Source organism: Lampetra planeri, chromosome 22, assembly GCF_965212315.1.
Source record: "Lampetra planeri chromosome 22, kcLamPlan1.2.h2, whole genome shotgun sequence".
NCBI lineage: Eukaryota > Metazoa > Chordata > Hyperoartia > Petromyzontiformes > Petromyzontidae > Lampetra > Lampetra planeri.
This window is the reverse complement of record NC_136128.1, coordinates 5170996-5193754: the sequence shown is the minus strand read 5'-3', so window position 1 is coordinate 5193754 and position 22759 is coordinate 5170996. Positions and strand designations below refer to the sequence as shown.

General features: G+C 44.4%; 1 protein-coding gene across 1 annotated transcript in view; it reads left to right on the top strand.

Annotated features, from left to right (window-relative positions):
- The window catches only part of LOC144724938 (regulating synaptic membrane exocytosis protein 2-like), a 256156-nt gene that overhangs the window by 169057 nt on the left and 64340 nt on the right, over nt 1-22759 (top strand). The window contains exons 13-17 of the mRNA XM_078604261.1: nt 2285-2415; nt 4650-4815; nt 5983-6133; nt 11193-11346; nt 14836-14961. Of these exons, the coding sequence (XP_078460387.1) occupies nt 2285-2415; nt 4650-4815; nt 5983-6133; nt 11193-11346; nt 14836-14961 (728 nt within the window). The remainder of the gene's footprint in view (nt 1-2284; nt 2416-4649; nt 4816-5982; nt 6134-11192; nt 11347-14835; nt 14962-22759) is intronic.

Below are 22759 nucleotides of genomic sequence, written 5' to 3'. Positions count from 1 at the left end.
TAAAAGAGTGATCCATTCCTAATGTGCCACATCCAGCTCCTAAGCACACATGTGTATGTCTGTGTTCATGTATAAATTAAACTCTTTAGTATTTGATCAGGTAAGGCCCGCTGAGCTATATAGCTATTTTTCAAAAGTAACCTGGCCACAAATGATAGCTCAACGAAGTGGCTCATCACGTGGACATTTATAGCAGCCAAATGCTCTAAATGCATATTTATAAATTGTGGAGGGGATAACTGGAGGACCCGGAAAAAAATCCACACGACCACGGGGAGAACACGCAAACTCCAAATATATAGGAGTTACGATTGAGTGCGAACCCATGACCTCCTGTATACCAGGCGAGGAAGTTAACACCTCGCCACTGTGAGGAAGTAAACTTCCCTAATAAGTCGGTTGCAAACATATACTTACGCATATGCTTATTACAAAGTGATTGTGTGTTACTAGTGTGTATTGTGTTTATTTATTTAGTTTTATTTAAAAACGTGTTTAATTAGCTTGGCTTGCTTTGTTTACAGAGATTGTGCAGTACATTTTTGAAGTAAAATGTAGTACACTGTCTTATTTGTATGGGTCTCACTTCTTAATATCCTTTAATGGCCAAGGTGGTAATTGAACAGTATAGACAATGGAGGTCCCATGATGAAGTATATGCAGCGCTTATATTGAAGCACTCTCATTAAATGAACATTTAACTTGCGTGAAAGAGTTCACAATAAAAAGCTGTAACCCGTTCCGCGAAGTGTATTGATATCAAAGGCTCTCTGTACAATATATTATTTCATTTAATCTTAACAATTGCAGCATTTGCATCATGGTTATTACAGGAGTGCTTTGATCATCAAGTGCTCTTTTCTGTGAGTGGGAAAAAACGCTGATGGATTAATGTGCCAAAAATGAAAAGCTTTGTTCAAGTAATGCATATTAGCTCACTTAACATTTTCGTTAGAGACCTATCAGAATCAATCACTGGCAAGGGTATATTGTCCTAAATATTTTTGTCTTGTGAAACATTAATCAAAGTTTCAGGGTAGAGACTGCCTTCACCAAGGCAGCAGATCTTCGGCTTTTTTAAAAGAATAAAATAAAATTTTGCTCTCAATGCACAGCTACTGTAAGTGTTTAGCGTATTTGGCTGCTATAAATTTCGTTGAGTTATAATTTGTGGCAAAGTCGCTTCTGAGAAAGAGCTCTATAGCTCAGTGGGCCTTACCTGGTTCTCTTGGTAAAGTCACGTAGAATATAAAATAGTTCATAGTTTAGTGTAAGTGGCCTCCTGCTCCTCCTCCTCCTCCACCTCATCAAGCCCCCCGGGTCTCTGCAACCAGAAGAGGCGAGCGTCGCTTCTCTGTCTCAGCTCCGGTCACCTGAAATTCACTCCCTCTGGTCACCTGGAATTCACTCCCTCTGGTTACCTGGAATTCACTCCCTCTGGTTACCTGGAATTCACTTCCTCCGGTTACCTGGAATTCACTCCCTCTGGTTACCTGGAATTCACTTCCTCCAGTTACCTGGAATTCACTCCCTCTGCTTACCTGGAATTCACTCCCTCTGGTTACCTGGAATTCACTCTTTCTGGTTACCTGGAATTCACTCCCTCTGGTTACCTGGAATTCACTCCCTCTGGTTACCTGGAATTCACTCCCTCTGGTTACCTGGAATTCACTCCCTCTGGTTACCTGGAATTCACTCCCTCTTCCTCCTCTGTCTTTCACTGCGCATCACCGTCAGCACCACTCTTCATTCAGAATCTGGAGACTTTTCGACTTTTCTCTTCCTTTAAATGATTGTGCCACCCCCTGAATGTCCTCTTTGAGTTCAAGTTAAATTTGTGCACGTTACAAATTCTCTACGAGATGAACGGACGAATGAATATTCAAGCGCCTGTGGTTACAATAAGCTTTGAAACAAATCTTCCGTGCTCGACCAAAATTAAACACTGCCCCACGCTGTTTTTCACTACTTTAAACTTCCCTTGTAAATGCTCACACGTGCAGCCTTTGACCTAGGTTAAAACATAACATCTTAACCAAGCAATTTTACTATGCTAATCTTCTAGTTGAAATAGTGTTGTAAAATGAATACATACCTGGGTTGCATACACGATGCAGCAACATTTCTGGCAGAGGTCTTCAACTATCAACTTTCACAGGCATTGTCTAGTCCATTGTGAATGTATTTCGCTGCAGGTGGGCAAGCGTGAAGCCACGGATCCAAATCTGGAATGCATACCAAGTTTTCACCCACATTTGTGTTCTCTGTGGAATGTCTTGTGCAGATCAAGCTGTGGTATGACAAGGTGGGGTACCAGCTCATAGTCACTGTGCTCAGCGCCACCGACCTTCCACCCCGCGAGGACGGCCGACTAAGGAACCCCTACGTCAAGATCTATTTCCTGCCCGACCGGAGGTATTCTATATCAGCCAAGGTCCCCCATTGTACACCTGGTGCACATGTGTAGCCTCTCCGATGTTTTCATGTGTCGCTTCTCCGATGTGTTCATGTGTAGCCTCTGCGATTTGTTCATGTGTCGCCTCTCCGATGTGTCCATGTGTTGCCTCTCCGATGTGTCCATGTGTCGCCTCTCCTATGTGTCCATCTGTAGCCTCTCCGATGTGTCCATCTGTAGCCTCTCCGATGTGTTCATGTGTAGCCTCTCTGATGTGTCCATGTGTAGCCTCTCCGATGTGTTCATGTGTCGCCTCTCCGATGTGTCCATGTGTAGCCTATCTGATGTGTCCATGTGTCGCCTCACCGATGTGTTCATGTGTAGCCTCTCTGATGTGACCATGTGTCACCTCTCCGATGTGTCCATGTGTCGCCTCTCCGATGTGTTCATGTGTAGCCTCTCTGATATGTCCATGTGTCGCCTCTCCGATGTGTCCATGTGTCGCCTTGCCGATGTGTTCATGTGTAACCTCTCTGATGTGTCCATGTGTCGCCTTTCCAATGTGTCCATCTGTAGCCTCTCTGATGTGTTCATGTGTAGCAGCTCTGACGTGTTTACGGGCCATACCACGTGTTTTGTTTGACACGATGCCTGTTGTTTTGCATAATTGTGCCGGGAGCTTCTTCATCAACCGAATCGGTGTTCACATATCCAGTTCCTGAAGAATGCTCCCAGCACCTGCAGCTGTATTGCGTGAAAGAAAGACAACACCCCCCCAAAAACACCGAACTACACGTTCGTTTTTAGATGCATTCCTGGCATGCGTCTCTCAAGCTGTCAGTCACCGGTGTGAGGCTTCCTTATGAGGAAAGCAATTCGGTACATGAGAGTGCAACTTTGAGTTACACTGCCATGTCTAGTGACATCACTGCCCCCTTGTGACATCACTGAAGTCTGACGACCCCACCTGTATATCATGACTGCAGCATTACGTGCAAACGAGCGCGCATCTGATTGGAAATTACTTTGATATGAAAGCATTATAGTATACAATACATCTTTTTATTGTATTCTCCTTTTCGTAGCAGAGTAAAATCATCAATGCATGAGTGGATTCAGGAGCAAGGCAGCATGCCGGTGGTTCGTGCCTCATTTGTACTGTAGAATGCACAGTTTGTATTTGAAACAAGCTCATGGATCAAGTCAGTGGCAACTGTCATGTCGATCCGTTCTGGGCCTTTCCCTAGGTTTACACAGCCTCAGACTAGTACCTAATGCAGCGTGTCAACATCACCCGCGGTGAAATCAAAGAATATAGGTGCGCTGGCAATGCCACACCTTTATGTGCCATGGAGGGCTTTTCTAAAGCTGCTTTTTATATTCTTTTCCCATTTTTATTCCGATTATGCTCTAGGCATCAAGTCCATGAGACATGAGACAAAGTATTCATTTCGATCTCTCTCAGTGTAACCCTTCGTTTTAGAGCAGCAGTTCCCAACCTTTTCGAGTTGTGAGGACCCCTTTTCAACCTCCAAACATTTTACGGACCACCACGTCCCACTAGCATGTGATGCTGTTTTTATTTTTGTTCTTCTTTTCCGCGGACTCCCTGTAGTAGCCTCGCAGACCACAGGCTGGGAACCGTTGTCTCAGAGAATTGACTCCAGAAGTGGATATCACAGAGCTGCTTCTGAGATCCCTTATCAGCAGAGGGCAGCACTTTCCCGTGACCACTTTGAGAACCCAGTTTAATGATCACAGATGGCCAACTGGGTTCTCGGGCGGTAAGAGCTCAGCACTCTGACCTCTGACCTCAGCGCTCTGACCCACCTGGCCATTCAAGCCCTCAATAAGTGCTCATTAATGGCTCTTTTCCACAGAATCGTTACAGATATACATTTTTACTTATGACCAGGTGAGGCTAATTGGGCTAGATAGCTGTTTTGCAGAAGCGACCTGGCTACAGATGATCACTCAACGAAATGGCTTATCATGTAGAAATGTATAGTGGCCAAATACTCTAAATGCGGTGTTGATTCTAAATGTGGAGGGAAAAAACCTGAGGACCCGGAGAAAAATCCAAGCGACCGTGGGAAGAGAAACATGCAAACTCCAAATAAACAGGTGGCAGGGTCCGAATTGAGGCAGTTATCATCTCGCCACAGTGGCGCCTATATATATATACATCCGGGGTGTGGGCGATCGTCGCTGTTTAACGTTGTCGACTCTGCTACCCCCCCACCTCCCCGGGCAGGAGTAAGCGGCGCACCAAGACGGCACGCAAGACTCTGGAGCCCAAGTGGAGCCAGACGTTCGTCTACTGCCCCGTGCATCGGCGCGAGTTCCGCGAGCGAATGCTGGAGCTCACGCTATGGGACCAGCCGCGCGTGCTGGAGGAGGAGAGCGAGTTTCTGGGCGAGGTGCGACCGCCGCGCTCCCAGCGGATGTCTGGCTGGTTTCAGCGGAGCGAGCGACCGCTTCCATTAGGCCCGGTGGCAGTTGCCCTCTTTCTCACTCGAGCGGTGGAATTCAAATCCACTGACGGCTTTCTGGCAGCTAGGATGGGTTTCGCCCAACCTCTTCATCTGGGTAGTCTGGCTCGCGTCAATAGAGCAGGCCAAATACCCCGTAGAAGGGCTGTCTTGAGGTCCCTTCTGCCAGCAGTGGCATAATCAAGACGTTGCAGGGCTGCACCTTTATCATTCTGGGAGCTAAACAGTTGTCCTACCCCAAATGGGATTTGATCTTGCACCCTTCCTTGACACAAGTTGGTTTTTGCCAGTGCTCTACCCCCAGCATTAACTGGCCGGATGATTTTGGTACAAAGGTGGCTGTTACATCAAATGGATACCTTGATTGTTTCGTTACAAACACATGGATTGTGTGTCTGTGTATGTTCGATGGCCAATGTGTCTTCATTTGAAATTGCGTCTTGTGTATTTCTCTGTGTGCGTGTCCACTTTAGGCACTTAACACTGCATAGATTCGTCGGGCAAAATTGATTCGTACACCCGCGACATGTCCATTGAATTTACGCATTAAAGCCATGTACTATTTAGACGCATGCTAACTGTATGCAAATGATATGTGAATGCTACAACTAATTACGTCACACTGCGTTGGCAGTGGTACACAAATAACAAGAAATCAACACATTCATCACAAACACTGTGGCCTTCAAACGACGTTTCAGACAATGGCCCTTTTCCATAGCACACGTAGAAAGCCAGAGAGGTAAAGGTCACTTTGCGACGTGTTGAGTTTGCTACTGAGTTGTTATTGACGAGTGTGTTTTTTTTTTGTCCAAGCGAATGAAAAAAACGCGGAATGATGCAAACGCAACGGTCAAAAGTATACGAAGAGAGAATCTTAAAAAAAAACGCGACCCCCAATTGTGACCACCCATCGAATCACTGGCGGCGTTGGTGAACCGTTACCCGTGTGGCCGACATGGGCCACATAGCTCACCCCTAACCGTCGTCCTGTTAGACCGAAGGTGGATTGCCCTGTTATCATAATCGCAAACCTTTATTTACTTATTTATTTATTCCCCCCCTCCCACCCGCGCACGTGCCGTCAAAACCCAGATTCTGATCGAGCTGGAGACGGCGCTGCTGGATGACGAGCCGCACTGGTACAAGCTGCAGTCGCACGACGCCTCCTCGCTGCCCCTGCCGCAGCCCTCCCCGTACCTCCCGCGCAAACACGTGTCCGCCGACAACGCCAAGAAGCTGCAAAGTACGTGGCGACAGCACGCACGCACACGTCTGTGAGCACCTCCCGCATCCAGCACGGTGGACCCCCCCCGCAACCCCCCCCCAAGCCCTCCTTGTCCCCCCCCACACTCGCGGTACAGCTCCCTCAACTGCCACAGAGCTAACGGTGGTGGCCATTGGATGGAGAAACTGCTGTCCCAAAGAGCCTTGGGTGCCTGTTGGATGCAGATACTGCTTGTTCCTCCCCCTCTCACCCATCCACCGCTTGCTATAGAAACGTGGAATTTCCACCACCGACTCAATGCTGTTAACAGAGGAGACGAGTGCGGCCTTACCGCTTGTTTGAGGAGGGAGAGCAAGTTCGCTTGGAAGAGACAAATGTGCACGGCTGAACGTGTAATACGACGTAAAATTTTATTTTCGTTTAACACAAGTGCCCCTTGGTGCCCAAGAAATTGACTTTTTTTGTCGTTAATGGTTGCACCGTCAGGAGGCCCGTGCACATTCGGCAATGTAAACCGCGCTAACATTCATTTAAACCCTCGCAGGGCATCGATGAGAATAGTGGTAAATCTTGTAGTCCCGAATCGTATCTCTTAAAAGTGACCACTGCATAATGTTACGAGAGGTTCATGGCAAATGGCCATCAATGTCAAACACAGAATCAAAGCAAACATCTTTGGAGTGCGTAGAGTCAATTAAAATAGGATCAATCTTAGCAACAATGCTTATTTTTTTGTCCGTGTTGGTAATATACGACACTGCGATATTCGTTTCCACGTCCATGGTACACCAAACGCGCTCTTGCCGTGCAGGTTAGAATTGCCGAGTTAACATCCCCATATCGCATTCTTGCGGTGTCCACGCTCACCACACTGTTTTCATGGTTGTTGATTTACACTGATGTATTGAATATGATTACACCTTTTCAGTATTGTGGTAGATGTTATTGATATACCGAGACTGCGGTGTATGATTTGTGCCATAGAGCTTTGCTTATTAGTATCCCATTATATCCTAGTGCCACATGCGATTGCTCCCTATGCTATTGTAGCTTGTAAACCTTCACGTGATTATATATTGCTTGTCTCTATATGATTGTACATGGATATGCCGTCTATGACTGTGTATGTCTCCCCCCCCCTTATACTGTATTGTTATTTCATATATACAGTAACTCTATACCGTATTGATATTTTCTCCAGGGTTATATGCGATCTTTCCTATTTGACTGCATTTGGTTTTTTTCTTGTGTGGTGGAGTATGCTTTCTCCTCTATGACTATGTGAAGTGGTTTGCTCCTTCTAATGTCCCTCACCGTTAACCCCCCTGTTTGTTTGCATGTTGCTATATGAAGGTGTCCGTGAGTGCCCGTGTTGTGCGTGTGTATCTGTGTCTACGAAACGTACCATCGTCGCTGTAGGCAGATATATATTGAGTGAGTTGCACAATTTTCAACGTGGACAGATATCTGTCCCCTTTTTCGAGGTGATATTTTAAATGTTATTCTCATTGTGGCGCTGCTGAACATTCCTGAATGTATCTGCCAAGCAAAGTGATTGAATAAACAGTTAAATAAATCCATAAATATGGTGTGATTTGCTGTAATTAATGCACATCTAAATATTGATAAACGCTTAATTGTGGTTTCACTCCCTTCTGTGTCTGAAGCTTAGAATCATGACTATATTATAAATTAAAGCAAAATTCGGGAACCTAAATATTAAACAAAACATTAAACATAACCCTAATGTGTTCATTTCTCCCAACTCTGATTAATAACACAAAAATACACCAACTCAAGGTAAGTTATGTAACTGTGAACTGAAAATGCATGCTGCAGAAAAGCGTATCAAGCAGCCTTTGTGACATTAATGCAGTCATTTTAAACCTTGGTATCGTGCCCCTCGCCCCCTGCCCCCCCTAATTGAGACCAATAGCGACACCCCAGTCCCACTCATGGCACTTAAATATGGCTCACACGAGTCGCTTATCAAAACTACCCCTCCACTGTTAGTCTTGACCACTGGTCATTCCTCCTGGCGATGTGTCCGACCCAAGCACCGCTGTTGCTCTTCCGGTCCAGTTGTTGTTAAACGTCCATTGATGTCAACTGTCGTCACCTCAGAAGAAAATAGCAAACCGTCACTGGGAATGCAGCTGTTCACATTTGGAAGGAGGCATCTCCGTGCCAGTTATTACCTGGCGGCAGCTTTTGCTACGAACCAAAAGCCATCCTTGGTTAAAACTTAAACGGCGATTTCTCCTTCTGGCATTAATTGATATTCTAAAACTTGCATTGCATACAATAGCAGCACTGGCTGCAGATAGAACTACACGTTTTGGCGTGCATGCCCCCCTGATAAATTTCCTATGTGTCTCAATACTTATCGACTGCAAGATGTAGTGTAATGACACCACCATCAGCCTACCGGAGGCTACTGGGCCCTTCATTAGCAATTTCTCCTGCACGGTATCCACGCTGTAGCCTGCACCCCCCCCCACTCTAACCCAAAAGGCTTTAATACCTCATCTAGGGGGGCATGATCCACGGATTGAGAATCTCTGCATTGAGCACCAAGCATAGAGGATCTGAGTCCCAGCAGGATTGTGTGAACGAGTATAGTAGTTTCATTCTCAAACGCGTAGACATCCTGACACATTACTTTTTAATATGCAGTTAAATACTAAGCAGCAGCAACATGGCAAGTAGAACAATGGACGACAAACTCAACACATTTTGCCCAAGCTCTGGTTGAAAATGTATTTCCCATAATAGAAATCAAGACAGTGGTTGTTGTTTTTTACTGAACTAAAGTCAATTTTGAAAAAAAAGTTATTTACAGTTGCCGTGGAGGTTCCTCCTCAGCATGTGCACAATTTTAAAAACGCTCAACTTTCCTGAATATTTGTGCGAAAATAGCGCATCTGTACCTGTGGTGGTGGTTTTTGTTTGGTCATTTGTATCCAGTTGTATTTGTTCCGTGACTTTCCACTAGACGTTGTGTTTTTATTCGGTGTTTTGTTTGTGTTTAATTTTAAGACATTAACGTGTTACACTCGTCGTCATTGTGCTTGTGCATTTAATGGTGTTGACAACGACGATGATAATGGAGGACGGTGATGATCGTCACCAAGATGACAATTCTGTGAAAGTTATCATTGAAATAGCACGGTAAACAATTGGTGATGATCGATGATAGCCGAAAGGCCATTGTATGATTCGGCAATGATCGATTTGGATATATACGTGGACTCAATTGGGTGATTAAATGCCATTACGAGGCATTTGTACCTTTTTAGGCATTCATGTAATGTGATTTCACACTTGTAAGTTAACATAGAACAGATGTTCTGCACTACCATTCTAGATTTGTGCCACATAGTAATAAATGCCCTGAATTTTACAATAAATGTATCTAGGCAACCTATGATAATTTACTCACAAATTTCATGCCAACATTTTGATTCAAGATGTCAATCATCATTTTTTCTTCATCTATCAACTATGTAAAAAAAACAAAAAATGCACGTAATATAAAACAAATTAACCTTAGCCATATCAGTCTGCTCTGATCATTTACATATTTAACGACACTCATAATTAGCAACAACGTTTAATGTTGTGTTCTGTCAGCCAGCATTAAGTGATGTGTGGTTCTGCCGGCCAGCATAAGTAATGTGTGGTTCTGTTTACATTTACCGCCGTTCAGGATCCCAGCGTGTTAGTGATAGTGAAATTTCAGACTATGATTATGATGATGCCATTGGAGTAATATCGACAGGTATGAAGCGTGCATCCCTATGTCTTTCCCCCGTGTGAGCTCGTGCCCTGTCCACATTTACTTTCGCTTCTGTTTGCTGTGTCACGCGCATGTCGACCTGCATGCTTTTTTGGTCAGTGCATGTCACTACGATTGCATTTTTAAGGAGGTTGACACAAATTTGTGATATGTGAATTTTCGCCAAAAACTGAAATCGGTAGTTTTAATTACATCTTGTTGCAGTGAAGTAATCATGAGTCCGGGAATAATGAATAGGTTAACATAAATTTCACTGCAAATTTGAATAATTGATCAATTCCTTAAAGGGAACTTACAACCTGATGATACTGTGTTGATGGGATTCTCAATTATTCTCAATTAAAAGATCGTTACTTTAGAATGGTTTCAGTCTCCTTCAAAATGTTTATATATTACATTTCTCAACAAAAAATTACGTTACAATGTTCATAGGTTACTGCATAAAGTACTTGCGTTGTGTGTACAGTTGAGGAAATGATTGCTCAAATGAGTGGAAATGAAATGATCAAAAACTATTATCGCTTTAATGAACATTGTGATTTTTGCTGAAAGAGTGGACTTTTGTTAAATATTCTAGAGAAAATATCGACTGATAATGATCACAGAGCATACGAAAGATAATTAAAAATGTTGACTGAAATTCACGTAGATTTTTTAAGAGAGATTGTGAATGAGTGTTACAAGCACATAGAATGATGATGATGATAATGATGACGGTCATTATGCAGTTGCGTGCAACATTTGACGATGAAATTGGCTGTCACCAATACATCTGTCAACATTAGCCCTTTCCCGTTCCGAGATGACTGCAAGTTGCTGGGTGTGGGTCCCATTTACCGTTGAACATCGGAACGCGCAAGCGATGCAGCGTTAATTTTATTAAGAGAGGCATAGCGCCGTTGTTTTTAAAGACATTAAAATCACCGCAGAGAACCGTAGCGACATGCCCGCACTCTACGAAAGCTGGTGCCAAACTGTGCCACACACCCTCCCGAATGGAGAGCCTCGGTACCGATAAAGTAATCCTATTTAATTTTTCTTCTGGTTTCGTTTTGATAATGTGCACGTACGTCATCGGAACTGAATAGGAAGAAAAACTTATGACGTAAATGCACGTCATCGGAATGGCAAAAGGGTTCATAGACAATCACCGACACGTTTCCCCATCGCCAAAAGTTATTGCCGCGGTGTGTGCGAACGGAACGCAACTGCTAACGTTGGCCGTTATTGTCGCTCGGGGGTTGGGGGGGGTGTGGGTCATTGGCGGTCGTCGTTCAGATTACCGCTGCGGAGGGAAGGACGGCGGCCCCATCACGCTGGCCGTGCCCGAACAGCCGAGCGCGGCCCCGCGGCACCGCTCACGCTCCGCGTCGCCGCACCGCGCTGAAGGGAACGGCCGCACGCGCTCCCGCTCGCCCGCCGTGCAGCAGAGGTGCGCCCAACGCACCCACCACCCGGCTCTCACCCTCACCGCACTCACCGCCAATCCTCATCCTCACCGCCAACCCTAACCCCAATCCTCTCCATCAATCCTCACCCCAAACCTCACCTCCAACCCTAAAACCTCACCCCAACCCTCACCCTCAACCCTCACCCATAACTATAAGCCCTACATTATATGAAGAAGAAAAAAATTATCGTAGTTATCTTAATCATGTTAAACAGTCACAGTGATTGCCAGCTTAGTGATTGATTGAGGCAAGCAAGTAAGTCTGAACGCTTGCTATTGCGCACTCTTTAGAGTCCGGTCCATCACAAATGAGCACTGATCATGCAGCTAGCGCTCTTTGGAAGAACACTACGCTGTTTCAAGCTTGTTGAAAAACTGTCTCAAACTCAAGGACGGATGTCGAACATCTGCCAGTGCTCATCTCCTCTTTTACAATTGTCAGGCAGTGGTAGACATTCCTTTGTGTTGTGGAGGGGGAAAGTCTATCCATAGGGCAAACCGTTGACTGACTTATCCGCAATGCGGTACCTATTTTATCGACTACAAACCCGGGGTTTGAACTCGGAACGTTGCAATTGAGAGTCGCTCACTCTTCCGCCCAGCTTCCTGGTCAGTTAAATTTGTTGGCGTTGCCTTAACCTGCTCAATAGTTCATGAAATGAAGCTCCAATATTTATCCACATTAGCGAGGATTAATAATTAGTCGTAATTTACAACCACAGGACCGGTTCAGATGTCGCCTTCCACTGATGGTCGGTGAATGGTGCTCAGGCCACTGGGATACTCTTGCAAATGATGTCACGGGATCCCAAACGTTCACTCTTCAACAGACGGCGTTGCATGTTGCGAAACTCCCTTCCTGTGCGCGGTGAGGAGGTGCCATACCCTGGCTCACCAGGAGAAGGCAGTACAACAAAATTTGAAATCCAACTGTTAAAACTACCATTTTTTATTTTACCCAGGGAAGGCCCACTGAGCTGTATTGCTCTTTTTCAGAAGCAACCTGGCCACAAATGATAGCTCAGCAAAGTGGCTTATCACGTGGAAATGTATAGCAGGTAAATACTCTAAACGCGTGTTTCTAAATGTGGAGGGAAAAACTGGAGGACTCGGAGAAAAATCCACGCGACCACGGGGAGAACATGCAAACTCCAAATATACAGGTGTTAGGATCGTGATCCAGCTCACAACCTCCTGGATACCAGACGAGGTAGTTTACATCTCGCCACCGTGGCACTCCTGTTACATCGGTATCGGATAAAGTGTTTCCCCCCTTCACCTAAACATGTGGGGTTTGCTCCAGTTTCCTCCCACATGTAAACACTCATTAATCGGCCAATAACACCTGGACGTCTTAAAGGACCACAGAGCTTGGCCGATTGTTGGTGCCGGCTGACAGAGTGGCTGCCTTCCTGCTCGTCTGTGGTCCCTCGTTGAGCCTCCGGGTCGTTCTCTCTCTTCAAGAGTTGAGGGAACTCTGCGCAGTGGCGCCGTTAACAAGTTGAAATTCTAAGATTTTCTATGCACACATTCAGTATGCGAGCATCGGGTCAGGTGTGTGAGAATGCATTTCAAGAGGTGACCAAAACACTTTGATGCGTGGCGCAATTAATATATTTACAAACATCCGCATGCTTAACAGTGCCATCCACCTCAGCTCTGAGGAGCGCACAAGGCTATCGTAGCACCAGCTGTCCTCTTGGGGGGGGTCGTGCCGTGGTGCAGTGGTTCGCACACGGGAATCAAAATCCTGAGGTTCCATCTCCCAAGCACAGCAGCTAAACCCCCCCTGCCTCCATCCAACCGGAATTTGTAGACCTGCCTCCATCCAACAGGCATTTGTAGATAGATACAACCACAGTCATCCGGCATGTCCACCTGTGGTGGGTTCTCCTACCTCTTCCAAGATGTCTGGCCAGCTCGGAAGAGTAGGGCCAGTGTCCTCTGTAGAGCCGCTCACTATAGCTCCCTCTTGTGGAGGCCTTTCCACCACCAGTGATGTGAGCACTAAATCGCAGGGCTGCACCTGTGTCTTTCTTTTTTAACTCTTAACAGTCAAACACAGAGAAGCCGTCTCGTGGCCAATGCAGTGGATGCCACCACAGCTTGGCTTTTCTCGCTTCCTTCTCCCAGATTTCCGCAGGCGATACCAATGTCAGTTCTCAGTATCATCATTATCATTTGGCTCTAAGACTTTCCTGTAGTTTCTCTGCGTAATCTGCCATCCTACCCTCGTCAACAACGCTTTACCGCGTTGTTTCATTCGAGATGTCCAAGTTGCTTATCCTATGGCTTGTTTTGTTTTTTTAAATGTTCACAATTACGGCAAGAAATACGTTGTGGTTGTACAGTTTTTTTTTACTGCCACATTGTGGGAAGTCAACCGTAGATCATCCTATGGATGGACTATTTCCCGTCATCGGAATGTCGAATGATTTTGAACCACTGGCTCAGGGCTGCCAATAGAGTTGAGCAACACGCCGTGGACGATTTAAGACTGGACATTCTTGGACTTGGCTTTTGAGTCATGGTGGTGACCTACAACTTCACAGCCAACAATTAAATACGAAATGTTTCAGCACTGCCTTTGAGATGTGCTTCATCCCATCGACACGGACTTGAAAAACTTATAATGGAGTTGGGAAGTTTCACAAACCAGTGGACCATGCAGTGTTTTGAAGTCAGTCACTCTCCCCGGTTGGTCTTTTTAGAATTCAGACATGGCCAGTTGTCTCGAGAACCAAGCCTTGCCACGGAGATCTCTGCTGAAAAGGTCATCGGGGCTGGCTCTAGGTTTTTGTTTAGCCTTTTGAAAAAAAAGATATATAAGGCATAAACAAAAGAACCCTTCTGTCTCCCTCCGCTGAGGGTAAGTGCCTTAATGAGAAGCAGAACGTCACCAAGTTGAGAGCAGCTGCTGTCAAAAGTGCGAGGAGCGATGCTTGCCAAGCTGTCAGCAGAAAAGAAACGGACGTCTCCTGGTGACCTCCGTTTTCTTGTTTAGGAATAAGTAAAACAGGAGTTGGTGACTTTTTTCATGTTTTAGAAATGCAAATGTGTTCGGTTTTGAGCTTTGTCAAAAACGTTACTTTCTCCCAGGTGGAAGTGGGTGAACCTGTCAAAATCCCTCATTTTCACCACAGGGACCCAGATCAGCTTTAGGATGACCGCTATATACTGCCCCTGAAAGGGGAACTGATTTTGTCGAGCCTTGAAGAAAAAAAAGTTTAATTCACTCCAAATCGAGATTTGCACCCTTCTAATTGCGAGCCGCATGCTCCGATCATGGTAACAACCGGCACATACCACTCGGTGCGTCGGGTACTGTACATCTGTCCAGTTAATTTAGAGACACATGCAGATTGTATGGATATGCAAGACTGAAATAAAATGTAAATAACCACCCGCAAGGAACTTGGTCAACTTCTGAACCGTTCATTTTGAAAGCCGTGACCGCGGCTCTCATTCCAGGAGCTTGGACCAGGTTTCTCACAACAACAACAACAGGAGGTCTCGGTCTCCGTCACGGCACGACGAGCGGCAGGGCAGGGAGAGAGGGAGAACTGTGGAGGCGCCATACCCATGTGACCGTGAGAGGTAAGACTCAAGTCAGAGGTTGGTACTCAGCAGAATCCCGTGGGCTTAATGTTTTGCGTTCCATAGAAAATCCAATTTGTTATCTTGTAAAATTTTGATTTAAAGCTTTCGTGACTGCAGGGATTCATATTCTTGGTTCTTTCGGTAAAGTTACGTAGAAGGGAAATAATAAAATAATAAAAATATTAAACAAAATTTTTTATCATGACGTTTCGACTGCAACACAAGCAATCGTCATCAGGTGTGAAATCCACAGCAAGAAAATTTCTAATTTTCTTACTGTGGATTTAAAAATTTCAAATTTTCTTGCTGTGGATTTCACACCTGATGATGATTGCTTGTGTTGCCGTCGAAACGTCGTGATAATTTTTATTGTTTTATATTTTTATTATTTTATTATTTCCCTTCTACATGACTTTACCGAAAGAACCAAGAATATTTGTTATCTTCTGTTTATTTTTTTTTATTCTGCGCCGTCTTACGTGTAATATTGGACTAATACAATGAAAATGAAATCCATACTCAAGGTGGTTGAAGCTTTGAATACGTTTCTTCATCTGCAATAGCCTCTCTATTCAAATTATAACATGAAGTCTTCAGGTATTTCACCCGCGTCCATATCTTGCTGGAGATTCCTACCTTCTGCTGCATCTCGCGGCTGTGTGATGTTGTGAAATATATACGCGCGCGTGTTATTTGCGTCTTCCATAATTCGTGGGCCAATTTCACGTGGATTTGTGTAAATTGGCTTGTAGTTGGAGAACTACGTGGTGTGGTGAGGTCAAGTGGATATCTATGAAAAAGAGCTTCATAGCTCATCGGATTCCTCCAGTCTAAATGAAGATTCTGATTCTGAAGTGTGGGTTCTCCTGGTATCTTCCAAACATATTTTCCATCATGAACTCTATGGTAATTCCCATTAAATTTGGAGAGTCTGTGAAAACATTGCAAGTTTTTGGTTATTAAGGTATTTGTGAAGCACTAAATGTAGCTCCTCAAACAGCATGCAACGGTCAAAGAGATCCGAGCATAGGTTTGATATCAAGCCAATGTCAGCAGGTATCTGCTATAACGTCTACTCGGTTTATTCAGAATAATATTTGTACTTTGTTGTGAGGTACTGTATGCCTTCACGAGCCCTGGAGAGACACAGGTTGTTAATGATGCGACCTGCTAGTTGCACACGATTTAGCCGTAGCGCTTTCACCGGTTGTTGCAGAGTTTCACTGTTCAAATCTTGGTGAACAATGCGGGTGTAACGACTGTAAAAATAAGTGCCATCTGCTTCACAGTGGACGTTAGAGGTCTCGTGATGTCATTCGCAAGAGTGCTGTCACTGGTACATTTTCAAAAAATTCTCCAATTGTTTTTTACTCAATCCGAATATAAATTTCAATCATCGCCCCATTCCTACGAAAGCTTCGCAGGACCCTTCTGAAAATGAGTCATGAGACTCAGTGAGGCTTTCCTGGATAAACGAGCATCATAATAATAAGAAATGATAATAATTACAATCCGAGCAAGGTAATTCAGAACTTGATATTGAGTGTGTGCCTGTGGGTATATGTGTGCTTGTGTATGCATGTTTTTGACGTGCGTTTGTGTGTATGGATGCCACTGGTTCACATAATGGCGGTGCCAAAATAAAACAAACATTCGATCACGGTTCGTAGCATGAGTGAGGTGAGAATGTTGTTGTCTGCTATGCGTTGTCATAATATAAATGTAAAAAACCGTGCCTATTTTACAACATTTGCTTAATTCACTTTTCGTGAATTCAGTACTTTTAATACATATATATTAAATGGTCAATTAAGTATCATAAATATTTACTTAACTGCTCACTGAAATGGCTGACTTTCACGGCTAGTTTGTACCCTCAAGCTGTGATTATTACACTCAGGAGAGAAGTGAGAAATAATCTTAGTGTCGTAACAATAATCGTTGTGGGCTATTTGTTTCTCAAGGCAGCGTAGATCATTCGAATGGTCTGCCAGCCGTTGCTGCAAATGCAGGATCCATTGCATCATTGATAGTGGACCTGGGCTGTGTTAGGGAATCGGGAGAAAGTTGCTTGAAGCAGGTTGTGGATGTCTCTTTAACAGTCTGGGGATAGTTTATACTTTGTGGACAATCGAAAGGGCTGTAGGCAAGATTTTAACTTTTTTATATATATAAAATATATTATTCCAAAGGGTAAAAACATGTTTAATTATAAATGTGTCCGCTACTGAGAGTGGTGGTGCCATAGCTCTGTACACATAGTGCTCTGCTTCCAGCAGTCCGTGTTTTATTCCTGACCGTGATGTCCAAAGGCAATTGGAATCTGAACCCGGAGCAGATTCCAGTCCTCGCGACCTCCCGTGATGCACATTACCAGCCTTACCAACCTTTCCCTCTCATTCAAAGAAGCCACGACATTTTTCACACACCTGATAGTTGGCAATCTCAGCTTCGCTGATTATATGTGTACCTATACGTACACGTACGCATCCTGTTTGTGTGTACCTGTTTGCATGCTATCCACAGTAAAACAATAATACATGTACACATCTGAATACACGTACAAATTAAAGTGTATTTTCCTTGCAAAGGCAATGCAATTTCATTAGCTCTCACCCAAGAAAAGTTACGTACAAAAATCACGGTAAAAGTCATACAAAACATACGTGATCTTCTAAACTTCAGCTTCAGATCTGGCCCAACAATACAAAAAGCCTTTGGAGCCAAATTCTCTATTCCATTGTCTACCTTCCACATCCCCTCATGCCCCTTTCCAACACCCCGGTGGCTATGTTTCTAGCAGCTTTAGCGCAGAGCCAGTGACCCCAAGTGCCTCCCTTGTAAATATTGCCATGGCCATGGCATGAAACCCTGCGTCACGGCTCTCTTACAGCACCGCAACTCCGAAGTGCCAGATTTTATTGCCGAAAGGGCAACCGAGAGTTCGGCAAAAAAAAATCTCTGCACTACTCGTTGGACTGCCCGATCCAAGAACAGAAGTGCCCTCTAGTGGATTAGCGTGAACACGTGACCTTGCAGCAGTGGCTCTCGGCTCGAGAAGCCCAGCTACCAAGGAAACAATACGGAGAGATCACGCGTGTATGTATGTTGAACTTCGAACTTCTTTCGCACCATACATAGCCAACCGTGCTAATCGGTTGGCTTGAGACAAATCAACGTCTCTAGTTAACGCGGTGTTATTAAGGCATTTATTTTGTGCGTCGTATTGCTGGGTTTTGTCACCGTAATGTGGCACAGATATTCCCATACAATGTTATATTGCACGGTATCCAATGCCGTAGCCTGGAGCCACCCTGAAAATGATTTTTGTTAAGGGGGGGGGGGGGGGGTTGCGAGGGTGAGGGGAGATTTGATGGGTTGATGGCTACTACCTTGCAGAGATTTTTATTTTATCAGTATCACCATCCATAGTTCAGTATTTCCAATAACTCTGCAGTAGATGTTTTTTCTATGGGTAAATAAACTCCGTTTAGTTAGTGAAAGACAATTTTCTAAATTAGTAAAATTAATCAAAAATAATACCTCCTTTGTCTGCAATCCCACTCAAGACCGGGACAAATATTTAAATATATATTTGACTATATTAATGTATACATAACGAACAAAATGAGAAACGGAGAATCAATCAAAATATTTGCGTAAGTGGAGTAATTTTTCCGAACCCTAACTGGGAATATAGTGAGAATCACCTCCCTGTGAAACAGCCTTTCATATGTCTTGGGTCAGCATTTGTAAAAAAAAAAACAGTCGTGCGTTCCAGTGTTGTGAGGTTCAAGCAGCGTTTTCATTCTCCCCCATCACCACCCAGAGACCCTGGGTGCATCTGTCGAGAAGTGCATCACGGTGGTCCATCCAGAGACCGATAGATGACATTCCAGTGTGGCTCATGTGCCTGCTCAGACCTTCCTCTGAGAAGACGGGGCCGTTACATCCTCCACTGCGCATTCCTTCCCTGAGAGACAGACGTATGGATGGGTGAGCCTTGCCTCACTGTGGCTGCTGCAACTCGCTTTCCATTTTACACGCACGACCAGGAAGCTCAGCGGTTGCGCGAGCAGCTCGCAACCCTTGGTTGGGGATTGACTCCTTCCATCATGCTTTCTGGCGTCGATAAAATTGTTACCACTTTGTAGGGAAGTCAACAATGGATCGACTCAAGGCCGTAGCCATGGAGTCAACATTGGGGGGTACAAAATCTTTCAGGGTGTCTGGGGGTCTCAACCCAGAAAAATATCTAAATTTGAAAACTCATTTCCTGCCTGAAATATAAAAAAAAATCACTAACACATGGGATGGACTTTTTATTTATTTTTTACAATAATGTATAATAGTGTATTGTATTACATTGCTCTGTTTTTACTTTTTTACCATTTATTGTTTAATTGTATGTAATGGCAGAGATTAGGGATTAATAAAGTACAATCATAACCACAATCATATGAACATAAATCTTTGTGGCCAAGGTTTAGCAAATTGTTGTTTTTATTTACATTGCATAGCTATTTTTCTATAGCAATATATTGGGGGGGGGGGGCATTTTGAGCATATATGTGTGTCCCCCAATATATATTAGAATTACGGCCTTGGATAGACTCACCCCTGACAATCAAATAAAATTTAGAATTTTCACTACTGGCTCAGGGCTCTTAATAGGAGATGAGCACTGCCCAATGCTCATTTGAGCAAGACATCACTTAGGCTTTGTTTTAATTGAAAGCCAGTTTTGTGATTAATTATTATGTTGCTTATAATTTTCTGGTCAATAATTTCCAGTCCTTTAGGGCAATTGATTATGTAAACGAATAATAAAAGTCATGGTGACAGGGTGGTGCAGTGGTAATACTCGTGCCTAACAACAAGAAGGGCCTGGGTTTACTTCCTGACTCAGGCGTACTTCTGTGTGAAGTTTGTATGATCTCCCCTAATCTGCATGGGTTTTCTCTGCATTATCCTGTTTCCTCCCATAGCTAAAAAGCTATGTTCTGGTCAAAACATCCCAATGCAGAAAATTTACCTGATAATTACTCAATTAATATTACACACAGCAGCAACATCATGGAATTGAACACTGAAACTTAGCAATATCCTCCTGAAGAATAATCTTGAGACCCAGTGACGTGTGTTAATAACAATAATAATATCTGAATTATTCATTGTGGACAGCTATTACTTTTGAAAAAAAAACTGAAGATAGTTTGCTCATTCACAGTCACCTGCTGTTGCAGGTGCTGTTTCAAGGTATTTAATGTGCTTCAAGTAACATAGAATGCTTTGGTATAGCCCCACACCACATTGCAGTCAGTTGCAGCATTAAAATAAATGTATTAACTAAAAAACGTACCACTCACCAGGCTATTTAGATATTTGAAGCTATGGGCAGCTTCAGTATTTACATATACGAATTGTTCAAAGTAACATGATCCAACTAAATATTGCTCAGGAGATCTCTCTTATCCGTGACCATATTATTCATGAGTCCTATTATTCAGAGGTGCAGTGTGGTCTGTGAGAAAGCCCATTTTCAACGGGCCTATTCCTCCAATCTTACACCGTCATCTGCAAAAGAAATTATGGACTTCATTGTGGAAACGGCTTCCAGTAAACAAAAAAAAATCCCTCTTGGATAAGTGGAGTAAATGTTGCAAATTTTAGCACGGATAATAAGGATAATAAGAACCATGATATTGGCCCCCTACATTACAGGGGATGAGAGGAGCATTCCTGTATATATGGTAAATACGACGGTTGGTTGTGTGGTTAGAGGAACTTTTTATACGATCAAGTGAGCCGATGTAATGGTACGGATCTCATTGTACTGAAAGAACATCGGTTGTCCTATGGGGTGACTCTCCCCATGCCAGATCGGCTTATCCCAAAGTACAACCGTCGTTTGTTCCCCGCAGAGGTGCACCTATTGTATCAACCCCCAGAGTGATGAATGGCTGAGTCGACCCCCCGACCGGGATTTCAACTTGCAACCTTTCAAGCTGTGTGTTCTGCTGACCACAGTGCCACCTGGCTGTACGCAACGCACACGACCCTTTGAATTAATTTTGCTCGAGAGCTCAACACGTGTCTGGATGCACAATGCAATAAAATAGCGCCATCATTTTGCCGCCGATCCTCGACGAAGGTGACACTGTTGAACAGCCGTGATACCTCCCTTACTGCTGGGAATGTATCGTCACGATGATTTTGGCTACAGAAAGTGTGTGAGCGCCCATGAGGCTGTTCCCTGTGGCTGTGTGTGATTGACTTAGAGAATCGCAATGACCCTCATGGGCATCGTGCTCTTTAACTCGTGTTATGTGACCGTTTATACCGCTTTTGGAGGCTTTGTAGCCACAACCCCATATATTTGTAGCAACGGCGATTAATGAAAAACAAAGACTGCGCATTATTTATACGAGCACACACACAGCGGGTGTAATCTCAAACTCATTGTAGTTTATAGTGTTCATTACAGTAACCCCTAACATTAATGTACATTAATGTCATCTAGATTAATGTCATCTACAGCGGTGGAGGGGGTTATACTTTTACCAAGTTAAGCACCTCCCCTCCACCCCAGAATGTTTTGAATTACGCAGCAAGCCTGCAGACGACGGAGGCATACTTTCAGCAGTGTCAGTTTTGTGGCTGAAAGGTGTTACGGCCCTGTTTAGACGACAGGGCGAGGTCATCTCTCGGCCCTGCCCTCTCAAACGTTCCTCTCACGCGATCCGGACGGACTTCAAGCCGCAGGCAGAAAGTTTTCCTTCTGCCACCTCTGATTATGATTGCACGATGCCACTGCACTGAAATCAGTTTCTGTACGAGACGGTACATGTTGATAGATCGGCGTTAAGTTCCCGTTGCTTTCTCACATGTTGTCTCATTCTTACAATGATTGCAAGTGCTTCTGGAATGGCACCTCCGATTTCCTTTCCCCCCGCACCTCCGATTAGCACGGTTGGCTACGTACGGCACGAAATAGGTCCGGCACGCATACAATGTTTTGAGCATCCTTGGTAGTAATTAACAAAAAAACAACTCAACACATTTGCCAATAACACTGCCTTGAACGTAAACATATATATAGTAATAGGCTACTTTTCGGGCAATGGAACTTCTCTTGAATGTTATGAAGAAATACCATTGCCTGCACCGTCACCGATGATTGTGTTTCCTTTTAAGGCAGTGTTACTGACGGATCGGATGTGTTAAGTTTTTGTTCGTTGTGCTTGTGCACCACTGCCAAGGCAGCATCAACCAAACAAGCTGGTGATGTACCAGTAGCGTAACGAGCGTGGGAGGAGATGGAATCCCTTGACCCTCTTGTCCCCCCCCTGCCCCCGGTGGCCAAAGCTACGAGCTGGGGCCCCTTTGACGAGCACCATGAGATGCTGGTTGTCAAAGGGGCCCCAACTCGTAGCCACCATGGGGGGTGGGGGGAGGGTACCCCCTGCCCCCACGCTAGTTACGCTACTGGTACATACCAAATCTGTTTGAAACATATCTCCTTTTAGTTTGTTGTCCTTCCCCCGCACCTCTGATTAGCACGTTTGGCGACATACGGCGCCAAAGAGGTTCAACATGCGTACATAAACAGTATTGGGGGCCTAATACTGACCGATTGGCACACACCCCTGAGATGATAATGTAGTCACTACAACACTGCTATGTACTGTAATTATATCACAGAAGGGATGGAACATGAGAAAAAGGGCACACGTCTTCCACCCTCATCCCCCTCGCCCAAAGAAAATAATTTCCCCCCCCCGTCCCACCACCT